The 20,857-nt window shown below is 30.9% G+C and overlaps 1 protein-coding gene and 1 long non-coding RNA gene across 16 annotated transcripts in view; one reads left to right on the forward strand and one right to left on the reverse strand.

The window, feature by feature from the left end:
• LOC143249323 (uncharacterized) overlaps positions 1-20,857 on the forward strand; it is a 97,481-nt gene that overhangs the window by 66,416 nt on the left and 10,208 nt on the right. Inside the window, exons 1-4 of one of the 15 annotated variants that reach the window (XR_013027731.1) lie at positions 3,385-5,324; positions 6,273-6,369; positions 12,797-13,048; positions 13,618-15,605. The exons of 3 other annotated variants lie outside the window; for them this stretch is intronic. This is a non-coding gene — a long non-coding RNA (uncharacterized LOC143249323). 11 more of the 15 variants (XR_013027730.1, XR_013027734.1, XR_013027725.1 and 8 more) reach the window with 11 other exon arrangements.
• Positions 11,736-20,857, reverse strand: part of LOC143249321 (uncharacterized) — a 32,126-nt gene continuing 23,004 nt past the window's right edge. Inside the window, exons 10-13 of the mRNA XM_076498950.1 lie at positions 16,531-17,136; positions 14,259-14,411; positions 13,584-13,743; positions 11,736-12,881 (exon numbers count right to left, since the gene is read on the reverse strand). Coding sequence (XP_076355065.1) covers positions 12,712-12,881; positions 13,584-13,743; positions 14,259-14,411; positions 16,531-17,136 — 1,089 coding nt within the window. The 3' untranslated portion in view covers positions 11,736-12,711. The remainder of the gene's footprint in view (positions 12,882-13,583; positions 13,744-14,258; positions 14,412-16,530; positions 17,137-20,857) is intronic.

Consider the following 20,857-nt stretch of genomic DNA (forward strand, 5'->3'; position numbering starts at 1 on the left):
ACAATTTGTAATTGAAGATACCTTTAAATATCTGGCTTATGCAATGAATTAAGTGGAAAGATGGTTTACCAAAAATATTACAATGTACGACACATGGAGACCCAAGCATGAAACAATGGTAAAAATGGCAATATTGGTTTATTCACGTGCATGGAGACTCTGTACTATTTTGTTACCCAGTAGAATGTTTTAAATTGTTGAAATGTTTTATCTTTACACACACACACACATATATATATATGTGGAATTATGGGATTTTTAAATATTGAAATTGTAATAAAACCAACATCATTGAATAATATATGTATAGAACATATAGTATATGTTCTATACATATATTATTCAATGATGATCTATACGATGCTAGTTTGGATTCTGTCTTTGTTAGGACTTTAAAAAAAGTTACCAAACTGTCACTTAGCTGTGACCGGATACACTCGGTGTTCATGTTAAGGAATTTTATAACAGACTTCAGTAATATCCTAACCCTATTGTTGTTAATATGCTTAAAATATACAAAATACGTCATAATTGCGTGTGATAATCCGACTTGTGAAATTGTGTAATGTAAGATATGACATCACTCGGCCATGCCTGCTAACGTTAGCCACAGCTAAATATCAGTAAGTACAACATATAATGATTTTTAAAAAGTACTCACTTGTTACAGAAGATTGTACCGTTCTCAAGTTTTATGTGTGTATGTTAGTTTTAAATTTCCCAAGCTGGTTTAGGTAGATGTAATAATTTATTGTGAAATCTTTATAATAGACTGCATGTACTTTATCATGTGATCACAAAAATTATTTCCCGTTCAATCTTGTTAGCTTCACTTTGTCTTATACGAGTTTGTTTATTTACATTAAACGTTTTTAAATTCAACTTATATTCAGATTATGTATATTTACATGAGCAAGAAATACACATTAAAAGTTGGTTATCGCTTTAAGTATAGCTGTGCCCGAAGGTTTGTTCATTAGCAACTCTAAGATAGTGTTAAACATTAGAAGATTTTCGCTAGCAGTTCGAAAGTTTATCAGGCAGCATTCAACCAGTGGAAAGATTTTTTGTTTTGTGTTTTCTGTATATCCCTCTCCAGTGTTTTTCCAGTGTTTAAATAATAGCCACACACTCGTTGAACATTCGATCTCGTGGTTTGTATAGTACCTAATACTTGTATAACAGTTACCTTGTATACAAAATGTTACACGTAATAGCTCATTTCGGGTATTAAGGTGGACTACGGAGTGGTGAGACGTTTAGCGGATGCACTGCTTCAATAAAATATACTGAATGTCAAACGTACGAGACTAAGAGTTACAGTGTAATAGTACGAAACGTAAAATACACGTTAACCCTAATAATTCTGATATTGTAAAATGAGCTGCAGTAAACTCTGCACCTTCTAACTGTGCGACGTGTTTAATTAATCAACAATTATAAAACATTTGGCTGACAATAAGAATTAGTGTTTCTCCGTTCTGTTTTGTTGTTTATTTATTATTATGCTTAATTATTCAAATAGTTTTACGTTAAAAGGAACACGAAGGTTGACCAAATTGGAACAGTGAACGTTAAATGAAGGTTTGCTTTGCTTTTGTCAGCTGTAATTGTTTTAATTGGTTGTAACAGAATGATCCTGCAACGTAAACTTATCGAAAGAAGCTTGTAAAACGTTCATATAAACAGCGTGCATTTGTGTTTGAAACACAAAAAACATGATCACTTTTCTATATAAATTATTTATCATTGCGTTTGAATGTTTTATTCATTTATATTATTAAATTGTATGAATTACTTGTAAAATAAAAGGGTTTTAATGAAATATAAACTTGTAGTTACAGGGCGTCATCTGCAATTATAATTATGCAAATTAGTATTGTAAAAGTTTTCAACTTTTATTCGGTAATATGTTTCGAACCTTCGAACGTTTAAACCTAAATTTCTTTACACCCTTACTTTCAGGTGTCAAAAGATTGTTAGAAGGCCACTAATATCGTATAGTAAGTCGCACGTAAAAAATAAATAAAATAATAATGATAAAGTTTTCAGTATTGTAGTTCATCTAACTAGTTACTTAAGAGGGTCCGCGTGTATCGCAGAAATTTGGTGATTTGAATCTATAAAAACGTTGTCGCAATTCATTAATTCATTGAGCCGTTGATTTTCAAGGCTCGAATAACTTCAATATCTCTACTTTGAAATTTCGGTTTGAAAACGTAATTTCTTTCGCCAAAAAGGAAATCTGAATAAAGTATTTGCGGCCTCAATATGTACATAGGTAAAGCACGTGACTTTAATCAGTATTCAAGACTTATACAAATGTTGTTAGAAATGATTAACGTTTACTACAGCAGTTCTCAAATTTTAGTAACCTGAGGACCCATTTTAATATCTGATCCCCAAACCTGTTGATGTTTTTTTTTTGTTGTTGTTGTTTTGAACAACAAGAAAAATCCGTGTGCATAAAAAGTGTATTCCAAAATTAAATGCCTTAATGTTTTTTTATTCTATAAATCTTACATTTGTGTAAATATTTTTATCAAATTTTGGGTATGACTTACGGACCCCAGTTTGAGAAACGCTGGCCAACAATATTTATTAATTTTTGTACTGAGCAGAATCTTACAACCTAACTATGTGGAAAATAAACATATTTGTGTAAATCTGGTAAAACGGAACTGCGGACAATATAACAGGAACAAAAAAATAGTGTAACTGCTTTTTCTGCTAATAATTTGTTGTTTTTCAACGTGTTGTTAATGGGTATGAGGAAAACTTTTATTCGAATATCATAAACATTGTTCCTGTCTGAAGTACGCTGCAGTACAGGTAAATCAATGTTAACTTTTTTATGTCAGCCTTCACTTTAATTCTACAGAAAGATAGAGTAAATGTTGTAGATAAAGGTGGCTTTGTTGCTGTTTAATGTGTTCAAATAAAACTGGTCTGAGTATTGTTTAGTGGTTTGACTGCTGGACTATGGAATTTACAGGTACAGCGTTCGCATCCCACTACTTCAAGTATATAAATATGCTTATATTGTACACTTCTTGACTCGAATGTGAATTGGAAATTATAAGCAGGATTGTGGTATTTTCAGGTGCACGGATTTCCCTGAATAACAAGAGGTTCATCAAAAATGTTATACAGAGTTAAACTGTATTCGCTGACTTTGACTGACTTGTGAAAGAAAGACCAGATATAGTATGTAACGTATGTCAATAGCCTCTATTTATGCACGCAAACAGTCGAAGACAGAAAGAATATGTAAAACGGGACGACGCCTTTTCTGCTGGCTTTAGAGCTCTCAACAACATGTGTTGGCTGAAAGATCTGGGAAAAACTATTCCTGGCTGAGAGAAAGCAATAGGTAATAATCCCATGCTTCTCAGAATGCATGTGCTACCCATGTCACTGTTAGAAAATAAGGGTGGTTGTATTTTTAAGGTATCACCTGATTTGCCAATAGGAAAAATAAATCACTGCTTGCTTTCACGTAGTACGTTCTGATTTACAGAAATATCTTCTCCGAGAAGACATGTAATACCATAGGGGAATGACCCATAAAAATTGGTAACTATGGTGAAAGGAGCTAAGTTACTTTATTGACCAACGTTCTGTGAAAAAAACTCGTACCTTATGTACGGAAATTAAAAATATATGTTAAACAGGAGGAGTAAAAACATTGTATGACTGGATACTGCTAGGCAACTGATTACTGAACTTGCACAGAGATTACTGTTTTGGAACATCAGTTACTCCTTATATCTTAAACGCTTCTAAATGCCACAAAAAATATCGTGAAATACCAGAGCTCTAGATTATAAAAACATCATATGCATACAAAACTGCACTGCAGGTTGTGAAATAAAAAATATAATAAACCCAAATATTCCTGTGTTAATTATTTAAACTACTCGTAATGCTTTCAGTTCTATGAACTGTACATACCTTTCTCTTTTTACTACATGATCAACATTATGTATCTTTCTGTGACGATGTTTTAACTTGTGTAGCTTTTCGTTTACCGGAAATCAGAAGGTGGCTGTTGAAAGCACGATGATTACAAGCTTAAACCATGTATGTGCTTGCCCATCGACTTCCTGCAGGTTTCAGATCTGCATGAAAGACTACTACTGTCCATGTCTACAATCGCATCGATCAGCTTCAACAATGACAATAATTCCTATAACTGACATGGTTTATTATTGCAGTCTGGAATGGAATCTTATTTTTAACGTTTTAATAATATAAGAAAATTTAATGATACATTATTAGCAGTAAAATCTGCCTGAGCCTTAAAGCACCTACTTGGCACATCAGGTATCTGAGAATTCATGGTTTGCAAACCGTTATCGGGAACCGAGTGCCCTGTAAGGGTGATGATCATACTTCAGAGTTCGATCAGATAAGAGTTGACGGTGTGTGTTTTTTTATTAATTTCTTTATCTCTAGAATATTAGTTCAAAATTAGGAATAGCTGTCTATGCTCGAGTAACAATTATGTAGCTTTACGCGAAGCTCAAAAACGAACAAATTTCGTTTAACCGATGAAAACTGTTTCATCAGTAATTCTAAGTGTTTAAGTTTCTGACCAACATATTTATCTTCTTTTTAATGAAAGAAAGTGAATTTAAAATATAACTTTAAAACAACTATTTTTTTTAACATTTATGAATTATATTATTATGGGCTTCCCAGTGTTCAGCAGTAAGTTTTCGGCTTGTGTGCTTGATTTCACATGCTGAACAGATGGCCTAATTGTGTAACATTGCGCTTAAACAAACAAACAAAATAAAATATTTTATTACAACATTTGGTTTTATAAGGTGGTGACATCTATTGGTAGAGGTAAATGTTTAATTGTCAGATAAAAATAAGTTGAATCAACTACAAATTGTGTCTTTAATTAATATTTATCGCGCTGAAACTTTACGTTTTCCTATACAAAATTTTGTTCCTTTAACTTTTTAGTCTGTTTCGCTTTCAGTTATTAATGTTTAAATGTATTTATTATTGCTAAATTCGTACATAAAAATATAACATTTTGAAACGTACAAGTTTTATATTTTGAATTTTGCATTTGTTTTTTATTTATTTATATATGTGTTTGTGGCTATACATTAAGTCACGTTAACTTTATAGAACGAAATCTGTAAGTATATGGAAAATGTTTAATAGATGTTGCTAAGTGTTTAAAATAGTTTGGAAAATAAAAAAAACGAAGAATTAAAAATATATTAAAATTCCAACGTTTGCTAATGTATATCAATCCCGTTGTTTCACGGAATGAAAATGATTATTTATAACTTCTACAAAAGGTAAGTTTCGTTGTTGCTTGGGGAGAAATTGCTATGTGCAAAATTCAACTAGAAAGATATGCCTTCATAAACGACGTAACCTTCTGAAATGTATCTATATTTTTATTTTATTAGCTTATATATAGTACTCCGAAACGATTAAGCATAGAAAAAAATTATGTACATTTGTAAAACACAAACGTATGTATATACTTTTTCAACAGTTTCTTAGCGCATTAACACTACATATTTTACTGTAGGTGTCGGTTACATATTACAAGGCGTAACACTGTTCTACAGAAGTCGTAAACTGCAAGGTGAAAAATAAAAATGAAGGTTTTATCTCGTACTTACAAGTTAATTAGCTGATGTGTTCAAATTTCATTATTAGGTTTCATATTAGTTTTTTAACTTTCATAGCAGGTACTTGATCGTCAATTTGAAGTTTTGTATTAAACACGTAGATGTCACGTTGTGTTATTGTACCTTGAATATTATATGCCCATGATAATAACACTGTACTTTATATTAAATTAGATATCCCGTGAATCAGAACTTTTAGTTTATGTGGGCTATATTTTCAAAGCCTTATCTCCAGTAATTATTTAATCAGTATCTAAGTATTCTCAAGACAACTGGTATGGATTTTAGCACTTTAATTAAAATAAAGTATAAAATAACGTTTTTTTTCTTAGGTCATCTTCAGGTTGAAGATTTTTACTCAAGTAGGTTTCTCGTCATCACGAATTAATCATTCAGTATCTGGTACATACTAAATAAGATTTTTGTATTTTTAGTTTTCACCTTCCGTTCAGGACTTCCATTCTGTTGAAAAAGCTTCTTTAAACAAAGTAGTATTTTTTATAACTATTAGTAATTAAAATATGTTTTGAATTCAAACTTTAATATTTAGAAAACATTCTTCTGGTGGATTGATGGTAAGTTCAAGACTTAATACAAAAATTCCAGGTTCTGTTCCTTGCAGAGGACAGAGTGCAGTTAAGCCTTTGCAGTAAGAAATCAAGAACAAAAACTATTTTAAGAAGGAAATGTCATTCTTAGAAAGGTATTCTATCATGAATTCAAATGTTAACATTCATTTTAATTTACCACAGAAAATGTACAATGAACATAGAGGAAGAGTTGTTGAGTCAAGAACCTTCCCTTGGGCAGATAACACTAGATGTACTTCAAATTGTTTTATGACTTTTGTGTCAAAAAGGAATCTGAAAAAGAAAACTTGTGAGCCTGAGAGCTATTAAATGTGAAATATACATAAACTAATACAATGAATAATTTTGTGATAGAATAATCATTATGATATGTTAATCTATTGTCATATATTTTGCATTTTTTTTTAAATATTTATTTTAGGAATTTATGAAACTAATTAGTTTCTTTGATTAACAATCTTATCCTTTACCATGGTTTAAAAATCTGGTATATAAATTAATCTATAATTGAATAATTTTCTGTCCACACTTTGATCATTTGATATGTTCTGGGATCAAAAATACTAGCTTAATGGTTTGTTTGTTCTGAAGGCTGAGTAGAACTTACCTGAGTAAAATAAAGAAATAATACGACTAATATACAATTTAGTGTTAAACAAATAAAGTAATGTTAATAAAAATATTTTAAACTTGAACATGATCAAAGCTGTAGCATCAGGTGGTATAGCTGGTATTTGGAATTTGAAATATTGTAATTAAAGTGGAAACAAAGAAAACATTGTAATGGAAGTCAACAAAAATGTTTGCCCCAAGCCCTTTTTGACTTAGTTACACTGTGATTCTAGTGTGTAGTGATTTAAAAACATTTTATAATAATTATAGTTTGGTAACTTCTTTAAACTGTTTAACTGTGACACAATGGATGACATTAATAGCCCTAGTACTGGGCAGAAGGCTTAACTAGTAGTAGATAAGGCAGGAATATTAGTGTATGTGGTTGTTAGATTACAGTATTCTTTACTTTCACTCAGAAGTTCTTGTGATTAGTTGTGATAAGTGATTTTTCTTTAGTAGATTGTCATGTAATATTTATAAGTGTTTTAATTTTTTTGAAATTATGATAAAAAATATTTTTGTTTATATACACACATGTAGGAATAAAGGGCATAGCTGTTTGACCTAACTAGAAAGTTACTTTTTTTTGTACTTCATACTTCTAAATAGCCTATTGCTACTTAATCATGTGAAACAGTAAATGACAATCACACATTCAACTTTGATAAATTCTCTGAAAGACCACTTGCTTGATTAAATATATAGCCATCTAAAGGTACATACACGAACTTCTACTGATAATGATACTATGTAAAATGAATAAACTCTGAAAACACAGAAGGCATTATTCTAGTTAATAACTCACTTGCTTTTATACTTGAGTTGTCGTAGATAATATATTTGAGTTATTATGTAAACTTAGTATGAACTCATCTGATTAAATTCTGTTCTTCAGCTTAAATTGTTTCACAAATATGTAAAGCAGAATTGGAAGTAGTTTCATGATTTATATTCTGAAGTCTCCTTGCCTGGTATATTTTTACATTGGAATATTCCACTTAATATTAAAATGAATGGAAATACTCTACTGAACAGTTTTTTCTATAGAATATGTGTGATGTTCAGTAATTGGGTTGTGATAGAATTCTCTTAAATAAGTTTAAAAATACTTTGATACAAAACCTTAATTTTCATTAGTTTGATTGAAGAATATTTAAAGTGAACATAATTGCTTTGATTTAGGAAAGATCATGGCATGACCTAGTGGTTAGGTACTCAACTCACAATCTGCAGTTTGTGAGTTCAAATCCTATCACCAGATGCGTTTGTTCTCTCAGTCATGAGGACATTATAATGTGACATTCACTCCAACTTTTCATTGATAAAAGAGAAGTCCAAGAGTTGGTAATAGATGGTGTTGATTAGCTGCTTTCTGTCCAGTTTACCTTTTTAAAATTAGGGACAGCTAGTACAAATAATCCTCCAGTAGCTTTGTATTCTCAGTATGGCTGGTATGGGTATTAAAACTTTATCTGAACTAAAGTACAGAACAATGTTTCAACCATCAATGGTTATCTTAAGGTTAACAAAAAGAGTTTTCATCTGAAGGTCATTTGCACCTGGGTCCCAAACAAATGCATCAGGTGTGTATGTGTATAAGAGAGCTTTAACATTTGACTTGTATGAACAGTGACATTAAATTGTCTTCCATATTTTAAAGTCATAGGTGAAGGTGTGCAAATTAAGCCTTATATATGACCTGTTTTAGGAACATGTAACTAATTTATGCACCTGTAAGGTGGCACACTCAAATACTATAACATATAGGGACAACATGGAACTTGTTGGTTCATCTCAGCTGTTCCACACCCTAAACTAAATTAACTTAGAAAAATAAAACATCTGAAGTCCAGTCCTTTTTATATATATATATAAAGTTTTTCTTAAACTCACTTTAATTTATTGCCTCTATAACATCTGAAGGCAACCCATATCAAAGATCAATTACCCTATTAGAAATATAAAGTTGTATTAGCTTAAGATGACTCTTACCCTGCCACAATTTATGCTTTTGTCCCCTAGTTCTACTATACTCACTGTTAAATTTGAAAACAAGATATACATCAACACTATCAGCTCCCTTTACAATCCTAAACACCATAATCAGATCTCCCACAACTCATTGTCTTCTCTTGAAAAAAAAAAAAAAAGATTTCAGTCACTCTTAATATGACAACCCCTCCATCCAAGGTACCATTCTAGTAGCTCTTCTTTGAACCCTTTCCAACAGTTTTATGTCTTTCCTAATGTGACCTAACCAGTTATTTGAACAATAAAATTATAACCACTTTAGACGTATTCAACCCTGGATTAAGGCATGGGCTTACTGGACTGAAGCCTCAAGGGGGGCCTCAAGCTATGGCTATAAATGTATTGCACATAGTGGTTCGGTCTCAAGGGGACTTCTATAAGTTGAAAAGTATAGGGCCAATAAAACCCTTAATCTGGCTTTGGGTATATTAAATATTTTTGTGGAAACAATCTAAAATCATACTTGCCCTACCACTAGTAACAGTACATTGCTTGGATGGCTTTAGAGACTGATTGACTATTACACCAAGGCTCCTCATTCATGATGCTGTTGAGGTTATTCCCATCCATATTATACATATAATTTAAATTATGATAATCCATGTGCATCATTTTCTGTTTATTATGATTAAAACCCATCCTCCATTTATTCACCCACCTCACTAAGTGATTTAAATCCTTTTGTAAAGCAGCAACATCATTTTCACAGCTGCCAACAACCAATATCTTAATGTTATTTGCAAATTTAAGTAATTTATTCATTATTCTTCATCTACGTCATTGATGTAAACACAAAAGAGCAAAGGTCCTAAGACTGAGCCCTGAGATATCTCATATGTGAAATTAATCTAATTTGACTGAACTCCATCTGCAACAACCTTCTGTTTTCTTTCATTCAGCCACTCTTCTATCAAATTTGCTAACTTTTTGCCCACACCTATAAAGAATTTTTTTTACAAGCCTTTTATATGGTAATTTGTCAAATGCTTTCTGAAGATCCAAATACACCAAATCTACACCTTTACCCTCATCTGCATAAGCAGTAATCTTTTCAAAAAACCTTAAAAGATTTGTAAGGTGAGATTGTCCCTTAGTGAAACCAGGATATTCAATAAAATTCTAAAATTTGTTAAATGACTATGTAAAGCATACTTTAACAGAATTTCCAAAACCTTTCCCACAACTGATGAAAGATTAATGAGTTAATAATTACTAGGACACTTTTTGTCACCTCCCTTGAAAAGAATTACATTAACTTCCAATCTTCTGGTACCTGTCAACTATTTAAGGATTCACAAGAAGTAATAATAAGTAACTCACATATTCACACACTCAGTCTTTAACCTCATTCAAAACCCTTGGGGTAATATCTGTCCCTGGAACTTTTTTTAAACTTAGAATTTTTTCTTAACCAGCTCAGAATTATTGCAGTCATGGGCTATATGTATTATAATTGACTGTGCATGTAATTTTTATTTCTATCATAAACTTGGATGTTCATAGAAAGAAAAAGGAATTCAATGATTTTGTGATGTTATGTGAACATTGAGATGATAATACATGTAGAGGACATGTATTTTTAAAACACTTTTTTATATGTTTCAAACTTTAGATGAATGTAATAGGGATGATAAAAATTAATAAAAAAACACCTTTTTAATCCAGTAAATTTAGTTTTAGAATTATTCTTTTATGCTATTATTATTAACAGTGAAGCAGCCAAGTTTTGAAGAAGCTCTTGTTTACCTTTGGAAGACACTCAAAGTGATTTTCACATATAGCATTAGTAATTTTAATAGTATGTTGACAGTAAGGAGAAATTTTGATGATCTTGAAATCTGTAGTTCTGAATAAATAATAGTAAAAAAAATCAATATTTTTTACTTACATAACATAATATTTATTTTTTCTTGAATTAAAGCTTTCCTAGTGTCTTATTTCCTGAATTTTAAAAATAATGATTATTGTGATAAATTGAAGACTAAAGAGCCAAGTTATGCTTTAATCGATTTAATAGTTATTATACTGTTAAAAGTTTTTATTAATACATGAATGAGAAAGACAAAAAGTACACAAGGTTAATAACACTGTTGCTGTACAATAAAAAAATACTCAAAAATTACAACCTTAATTAATTTCAATGAAAACAATCGTAGTTATATATTTCAACTTTTGTACCTGTTGAAAAATCACACTGCATAAGGTAGTAAATGTTAGAAGTAAAATCACTACTGTTTGACAGTATTTTACTCTAGCAAGCCATAGCCACTCTAAGAATATACAGACACAGCAAACTATTGCATACTGTTTTAAATATTGAATGATAAACTTTGTTAAAGTGATTATAACTGGATTTATAAATAAGTGTATTTAATGAGTTTATTAGAATAAAAAATCAGACTTTGTATTAAAAAATGTTAAGATTATCAGGTATTTTCAAAGAAACGACTTTCATTGTAACACTGCACTAATTAGTCCTCTTTTTGTATGAACAATATAAGGTGTCAAAATTTCATACATGTTTAATATATAGCAGTAATTATTGATTTGTCATTTCTTTCTGAAACAAAACAGCAACATTTATTTGATTATTTGTTCCTTTCTTAAATAAAGCTTCAAAATTTTGTTTAATATGCAACAGTAATTATTAGATTATTTGTTCCTTTTTAATGAAATTTCATGTATTTAATGTTTAATGACAAGTATTTGATGTTTCTTTCTCAAATAAGGTTTCAGAGTTTTGCATGTTGAATATAATAATTATTATTGTACTATTTTTCTTCCTTGTGCTTTGTTTCAATTCTTATTTGATATAAATGTAGGTCACTTGTGGTACTTTTTGCCAGTGCTCTATAATGTATTTGTTTATAATGTGTTATTTAAATTATATCACATTTTTTGTGGCAGAGCTAACTTTTATCATAAAAATATAATAATACACACCAACATCACTTATTTAATGTGATTGATCACTCAAGTAAGATTTGCAAAATGAGATGCACTATATTCAGTAGAAAGACAGGACACCAGTTAACAGATTAAGATTAGTTAACATATTAACTGTTAGGATTTCAGGAAGTGGTAGGTATAATAACTGAATCTGTGTATGTACACAGTCAAAACTAGTTATTTTTCAGAATATTTTTTAAAAGGAAATTGTATTTTTAAATATTAAATGTTTATAATACAAGAATATTATAAAATTGATGTTTATTTCAAATTATGACAAATCAAGGACTAAGCTGATGGCAAACTAGTATGTAAAAAAGCTCATGAAAAATCAGTTAAACCTGATTTTTGTGTGTTTTACTTTCTTCTGAAATTACTTGTATAAGATATAATTATTGCATTGAATTTCATTCTGTTAACTCCTGTTCACATAACAGTTATGACCAGAATAAAGTTCCTTCTGTCTTCAAATGGCATTGCTTGATCTAATTGTAGATTAGGCCTTGATAAGTAAGTTCATTTATCTAAACTGAGAAGAGGTGTACTTGGATTGGGATATGCAGTGTACTTTAAAAATGACTAATTATGGCACAGTTCTGTTTCACAAATATTATGATTAAATTAAGCTTAACATAAGTATAGATTTTTATTTCATACTAATTCTTGATTTATTATTTCATGAATTAATTTATAATAACTATATATATATATATATATATATATATATTCAGGAAAGTAATAGTAAATAAAGTAAGCTGAGCCAGATTTGTAGTAGGTAACTAGAAATTTCATAAAATCATGTTCCATACATGTAGACAGGAATGGAGTAAGAAAATCAAACATGAGGACAGATAGGAGTGTTATTTATAAGATGGATAGCTAGAAGTGTAATATGAAGAGGAGTAGTGGGTATAACTAGGATTATAATTGTTGCATTTATTGTAGTCAGAACAAGAACACAGCATTATCTTGGTCCAGAAAAACTTTCCAGTCACTGGGTCTCTGTCACCACGGAGGACAGCATTGTTTTCTGCAAAAAAAAGATGTCAAAAAAAGGGACATGAAATTATAAATTTCTATGGTAATTTGCCATGTTTGTAGATAAACTGGGAATGTGTATATGAAGTTGAAACCTTTGTGCCACTAACTGACCAAGAAGTAGAGAAAAATTTATGTTGACAGGAAACTCTTATATGGGTGAGAAAAACTACTGGTGCAAAAATAAAAACAATCTCCAAACAACTGTTTTTTGTTGTTGTTTTGTTTTGTATCTCACAAGCAGTATTGCAGTAAATAACAAGTGTTCATCATTAATCTTCTTTGAAATGAAAAATGCTTGAATACTTTAAAATAGATATACTGCCCTCTTGATTTTTATGAGTCAGATTAGTATTGGAAAATATAGGAAGTTTGGAAATGAATTAAAAAGCTTAAGTACTTTAAATGCATTGCCCTCTTGTTTTTTATGAGTTAGACATGTATTGGAAAAACTGGAAGTGTGAAAAAATAGTGTCCATTGTTAATCTGTCAGAAGATAGAGAAACAGAAATGAATTAATTTGGTACAATTTTAGTATTAAAGTTGCTTTTTTCTATATAAAGTCTGTGCTCACCAAAAAAAGTAATGGGAAGAATTTACTTGTGTAACAATAAGATAACCATGTGCTGCTGTAGTCACTATGATATTGCTTTATAAAATGTTCCAAACTCAAGTTACCTGAATTGATACTTACCAACTTTGTAAAATGTTTTTTTCATCATATGTAGTGGAGATTCAGAAAATCCTTTTAATTCCATAAGCTTTTCCAAGGCAACCATGTGACACATCTTGTCATCAGGAAACTTTCCCATTTTTCCTTCTTTCAACATCCATGCATCATTCAAGATAGTGATCTAGGAAAACATGAGACCATGACTGTATTGTAGAAATATTTTTTATTGTAATGTAAAGCTGTTTGTACCACATAGTGACTATCATTATTAATTTATGCTCTACTTATTTTGTGAGATGATTAAGTTAAACAAATACAATTTATTATACATGCAAGAACTATTTTTGTAGTAACTTTCTGAAAATAACAATGTTATGTACTTATTTCACTATAAAAACATTTACAAAATATATACATCTCTGAAACTCTTAAAAAAACAATGTGTTTAGTAATTATCATTTTCATGATAAACAGATATGAGGATGTTATTTTTATATTTCATTGATAGTTGGGAAGTAAACTATATTGTAAGTGATTTTCACATACAGTACAACACCTTTTGAGTTTCCAAATGTTGATCAGTTTTCTACTTGCTAGTATACAGACTACAAACAGAAATAATTTGAAATTATTTTTTTCTGACTATAAAACTTGACATTAATAACTAAGTATATTTGAAGATGTACAGAAGCATACCTTCCAATGTTCTTTTACGACATGGTACCAGTCATACCAGAAGTTATTAGCCAGAGAATTTTCAAGTGTTGCTTCCCAGATTTCTAGCATTTCTTTTTTTCTGCTCCCAGCAGTGGCATTCTTTAAGTCACTCTGAACTGATTTTAATAAATCCTGAAGGAGATATATATATATATACGTGTGTGTGTGTGATTATGTTACCTTCTGGGATAAAAACAAACAATGTGAGAGTTGAGGGTTCAAATCCACATTGCACCACATATGGTGTGAGGGTGTTATAATGTTACAAGTAATTTGTAGCTAAATTAGGAATGGGTAGCACAGTTAGCCCTTGTGTTGTTTTAAGTGAAACTCAAAACAAACTGGAAAAACCAATTAATGTTTAGAATATTAAATACCAAATAAATTGTTTGGGAATGATTAACGAGCAGAGAGCAGCTCTAATATTTAGTTAACTGTGTTTCATACTGAAGAACTTTGATAAAGTTAGCAATGAATCAATAAATATAATAGTTATCTATGCAATTCTCAATCTCTTCAAACAATCTCATGAAAAATAGGAGAAAGTTCTTGTGTTTAACTCTTCAGGTCTTTAGTAATTTAATTTCATAAACAGCAAGTTAAATATATAAATGTGGTTTCAACATATATATATAGGGAAAGGCCCAGCCTTATAAATTAATTTCTAAAACCTGACACTAGATAGTAAAAGGTTGAATCAGCTTGCATTATATTCAGTTTGCAATTTTTAATCTTATGGTGCATTCACTTGAAATATTTTTTACATTTCCTTGTTTTTTATATGAAAAAAGAGAACTTAAAAATTATTGTTTATTTTGGTTTGAAATACAATTTCCTTAAAAATATTTATTATAAATGTAAGATTTTTTTTTTCTGAAATCTTTCTGTTTACTGTGAACTTGCAAATAAACTAGGGTTTAAAATCATTGCTTTTATGATCAACTAGGAAATCTACTAATCATAGTGCATCACATTATTGTGACATGTTTGTATTTTGTGCTAAAGGTTTCATCTCTACTGAGTAGGATTCTGTGCACTAACAAACTGTAATGGAGTTGGCTTTTAGATCCATACTTAGTGTATTTTAATATGATTATAAGTTTCATGCAAAACAAATAGCTAGATCTGGTCAATAAGCACAGTGTTTGGTAGTAATATATATTAACAAGCATGGATGATCTGAGCCTTTAAGTACAGACATTTATAGTAGGTTTTGTTAGTGATCAGATACACTTAGTATTACACAGCCATAAAGTAAGAATTTATATCAAACTGTTGTATATACCAACCCTAATGAAGTTGTAATAAAAAGTTATTTAAAAAATATCTGTAGTATAAAGGTCATTATTTTCTAACCTTTTTTTCAGAATTAAGTTTATTAATTTTGATTTTGGGCTTTTCAGTTACTTTTATTTCAGACTTCAATATCAAAGGCCCTCAGTAGTACAGAGGTATGTTTACAAACGTATACTGGTAAAAGCCAGGTTTTGATACCCATTGTGGGCAGAACACAGATAGCCCTTTTCGTAGCTTTGTTCTTAAAAACAAACACAACCAAGTAAACGCAGAAAGAAGGCTTGCGAAACAATTGTGTAATTTATTATCTCTGACAACTAGCATGATATTTTCAACTGTTTTTTTTCCCAGCTTCTTGTTAACTTTTACTTTATTCAGTTTTATTACAATTGACTAGTTGATTTAAGTATAACTATCACCACCAAATTTTATTTCATTTACCAAAAGAATGCAATTCCATTTTTATTTTCATTGTCAAAATTTTATTTTATACTGTAAATTTTGGATTGCATTTGTTATACCAACAGAAACTTCATTATGCTTACCCTGGTCAGATAAATCCATGGTTCTGCCATTATATGTAGATTTTGTTGCATGTGCATTTGTTTAAATAGTATACCATAACATTAAAACTATCACTGGATAAAAAGAATAGAGTTGTTATGTGTAAGTGCATGTGCACACAGCATGTAATGTTCTCGTGTATTTAGAAGCCTTGATTTTATACATAATTAACATCTTATATATGTATTGTATTCTTATGACATGCATTTCAGTGGCTTCAAAATTTATCTTTCTTAAAAACCATCTTAACTTTTGTAATAAAATACTTAAGTAAAAATACATATAAATATGACATATTTTAGGTACAAATATCTAGTAAAATTATTTATATAAGGAGTTTACAGGAGATTCTTTTCCAACAAAAATTTGAGAAATGGTAAACAAATCTTACCTTTACTTTGTTATTAACTTTCATATACCCATCTGAACTAATATCCAGGTCATTTGGTTGAAGAGTGTGACTAATAGGCATTAAGAGTTCTGAATCAGGACCCTTTTCTGATAGAAGAACTTCTATTGTCTTTTTCACTTCCATTAAGAAGTCATAAGGCAATGCTGGATTGAGACCCCTGGCTTCTTCTATACTCCCCAACATCAGTCGTTGAATGATGTTCCTCAGGCCTTTGGGCAGATAAGGAACTGGTATAGAAGTATATATTATAACTTTCAATCCACTTCTTATCATTTCAAAAGGTGATTTTTCCATTTCAGGTGGGTGTTCATCGTGAGGGCTTGATTCCATAAATAAGGTCTCTTCTGTTGTGTGCATGTAACTATCAGAGTAGCTACTTTGTGTAGTTGTGTGATGGTTCATGCTAGACCAACTGTTCTCTGATTCATAATCGTTGCTCCTCATCCAATCTGGTTTCCCATAGTGGTTCATTGGACCCATAGGCTGATGTATGTTGATTATCTCATAAAGGTATTTATGAAGAGAACCTTCTGGTAAAACTAATTCTTCTATTATCCGATTAATTCCTGATGCTAGGATGGACATCTGAGGAGATATAAGATTTAATAAAATATCACATTATCTGCACATTAGTTACTTTAGCCATTTTTGAAATTGTTTTGCTCGTACAACATAATATTTTTTTATGTTTTTGGGGGTATAAAATTGCTGTTGTACTTCCCAAACTATTTAGTTAGGTTAGACTAATCATTATTCCTTATGTTGCAAAGCACTACTTTTGGGTTTATATAGAGTATGTAAACATTGTTTGTTATAGAACTGACTTAAAACAACAGATATTGGGTCACCATTGTTGGATCTGAAATTGGTGTGAATTACTAACAAAACATCAGCATTTCTTAATAAAATATTTCTCCTTAATAACCTCAAGTATGTAAATACCGTTTATTCACAACAACTGGTTTTGTTATGTTCCAGCATCATGTAAGCATCTCAACTATGGCTAGAGAGGCCCTTATCTTTTACTTTGAGAAACTAGTCTGTTGACATGCATATCACAACAGTCATGTGAAACATATCAATATGATAATGTCATATGTTAACTTGAAGAAACACTTTTCATGCAATGGGTAGACTAAGAATCAAAAGTTGATACTTCCAAGTTGGATGAGAGTGTTGTTTAGTACCAGCAAGTGATGAGGATTCCAAGTTGGAGGATGATGAGAGTGTTGTTGTTTAGTACCAGCAAGTGATAAGGATTCCAAGTTGGATGAGAGTGTTGTTTAGTACCAGCAAGTGATAAGGATTCCAAGTTGGATGAGAGTGTTGTTTAGTATCAGCAAGTGATGAGGAACGGTTTTAAAGTGCTTATTTAGATATACAAAATGAGGAAGCAACTGGAGAAGAGTCGAAAGATAGTTCTAACAGCCAAAATGCTGATGACTTTGTGGCTGAAATTAACTGCTAGACCATCAGTTAGGATGTTCACTGATTGGAAGACAGTACCGTTCTGTGTTGTCCAAGCTATTAAGTAGTATTTTGGTTTGATATGCATGCACTACACTGTGTAGTGATCACATTATCTTTAATGGAACTGGAAGGGTCTTGTGACCTTTTCTTTTTGGAGCTGTCCAATAGTTTCATTATTGACAGGTATTTACAAGATATTGGATAACTACTATATTATTACACAGTTAGGACAGTTGATGTTGATAAAAGTAATGCATAGAACGTCAATAGTGTGCACGACTGATATGAATTGTTAGAAGTTCACAAACACAACCAAAATGGTATTCTGGCCCTTACTTTCCAACCCATCAAGCGATTTTCTGAGGCTTAATACCAGCGATAAACTCCCAAGAATTTAATCACGTTATCTAATCGATTAACATAAGTTCTACTAAGTAAACTACACACAACTCAACAGGCTAATCTTCAAAACACTTAGAGCGTATACAGTGTATAACTGCACCACACGCAGTAAAAAAGTTGTATTATTTCTACGCAGAGAACACGAATCAGATTGTTATAAATCTAAATGAATAATGTTTGTTTCATTGGATTTGGCAGCATTTATTTCTCAATAACATCAAGTAAATTGAGTGTTGGGGCCATCTCAGCTGTAGAGCTGTATTTAGCCTCTTGAGATATATACGCGTGGGTATGTGTACTGTAATGGTAACATAAATATTAATCCTGGCTGAAATAATTTTTGCCTGATAAATTTTACTTTGGCTGAATTCTACCCGTGATATTATTTCATGATAGTAGGAAAATCTGTTGAGCTTAATAATGCATAGATGGCACCACATATGGTAATGCAACTAAATTTGAATGGCTTGTGTGTAGATTAATATGGTGTATTACATGAGCAAGAGGCAGTTTGTAAAAAGCTCCTAATATATGAGAGGATCTGTAATGGTGATATATATATATGACAATGTATGTTTAGCATTTTGCGCGTACATGGACATTGTATAAAGAGATTCATAAATGCGTATGACATCAATGACATAGATATGACATTTGTTAAGCAGTAACTAAAGAAATGAAAATAAAGTACTTTATCTGAATGCTCAGAAAGCTAGATAAAGCAAACCGTTATTACTGCTACATCGAAAATTATTTGAAGATACAGTTGATCTGATGTTTTCAGTATTGACAATAAAATTCACAAACAATAGCTTAGGTATCATAGCAAATATAGATTTTAATGTAACCAGTACTTTATATGGTTGTGATTTAACATTAAGATCATACAGACTAAAATATATGATAACCACACAGTGCTACTAAATATTTATTTTCTTAACATCAGTTTAGTATAACGTGAAATTAAAATGCATGAAAATTTACTATAGAACCAGAAGCAGAAAGTGGCAATAGTAATAGTGCTAGTTTGTAGTCGCTACTGACCGTAAGTAAACTTGTATCTGAAATGAATCCAGTATAAATGTGATGTGAGCATTAATCGATTACCACAGTAAGAAGTTAGAAATAATTAGTGTAGGAATCAGAATTTTTATTCTCACTTCCCATTTCTTTCCTGCTGGACTCGGATTATTTTTTTATAACAACCAGACAATGATGATAGAAATGTAGTTGATTTACAGAATAACTAGCTGTATTAGTTGTTGTCACGTCAATGATTACATTGGACAGCACAGTTGAGTATTTGTCAAGCATAAAACTCGACGAAGTCTAGGGGGCTGGGACATTCATAAGATGTTGAACGTTGATAAATCAGATAAACAGAATGAGAATGAGCTGCTATTAGGCTGGTCTTAAAATGTTTTAAGGTGTAAAGATCCTTGATGCATTGGAGTATGTATGCTAGCGAAAACCCACTGCCACATATACGCATTCACCTCTGATGGGAATATGACATCTTAAAACTTAAGACCTACCCAGGGATGAAATCCATATTACAACCATCCAAGTCCTAGGAAGGTCCAATGCAATTGGGTGAGGCCACTACAACACTGGCAACTGGGTTTTGAACATGGGGGAATTTAACATGGGTATCGTAACACTTACAATCATTTTACTGCTGCATAATCACATCACGCTACTTTGCACTAAGTTGGAATGAGTTTAACTTGGGTCTCTCAATATGTACAGCCACAATCCTGTCACGTAACCATGTTGCCCCAATGACATTATTTTTAAGCTTATAATGACATCATGTCATTTAGAAAATGTGAATCCTCAAGTAACATTATTAACCTCAAATTACTGAGTCGATATAAAATAAAGAAGAGCAGTTGCTGAAATACAATGACCCACCATTACAGTTAGAGAAGGAAATGTTGTGACTGTGAGCTGAATTGGTTCCAAACTCTTGAGACCTTGGCTTAGACCAATGAAATAATTCAGCAGATATTTGCTTTCTCAAAGGTCCATTAATAGAGCCACAATAATTGCACTTTCGTAAACTTATTTTTTCATCTTTATTTCAGTTATTCTATTGTACAGAATTACAGTCTCTCAATATGAGCTCAGGCGTGTCACACAAAATGCATATGAGCTTTGAATTTCATTGTGTTGATTGTGCTCACCTGCATTTGAGTGTTTCGTGAATGTAGTATATAATAAACATTAACCTTTGTTTCATAACATACGGGTTAACAATATTCTGAAACATATGTAACGAACATTACACTTCAAGTCATCAATAGGTTACATTTCTAGTACACTTGTTTAAATATCTGTATATAGAGGAAAATTAATGAATATTTTTTAATGAACTATAATCAACATTTTATTTTTTATATTCAGTTTGTAAATATATATATATATATATACA

Source organism: Tachypleus tridentatus, chromosome 4 (assembly GCF_004210375.1).
Source record: "Tachypleus tridentatus isolate NWPU-2018 chromosome 4, ASM421037v1, whole genome shotgun sequence".
Lineage (NCBI taxonomy): Eukaryota > Metazoa > Arthropoda > Merostomata > Xiphosura > Limulidae > Tachypleus > Tachypleus tridentatus.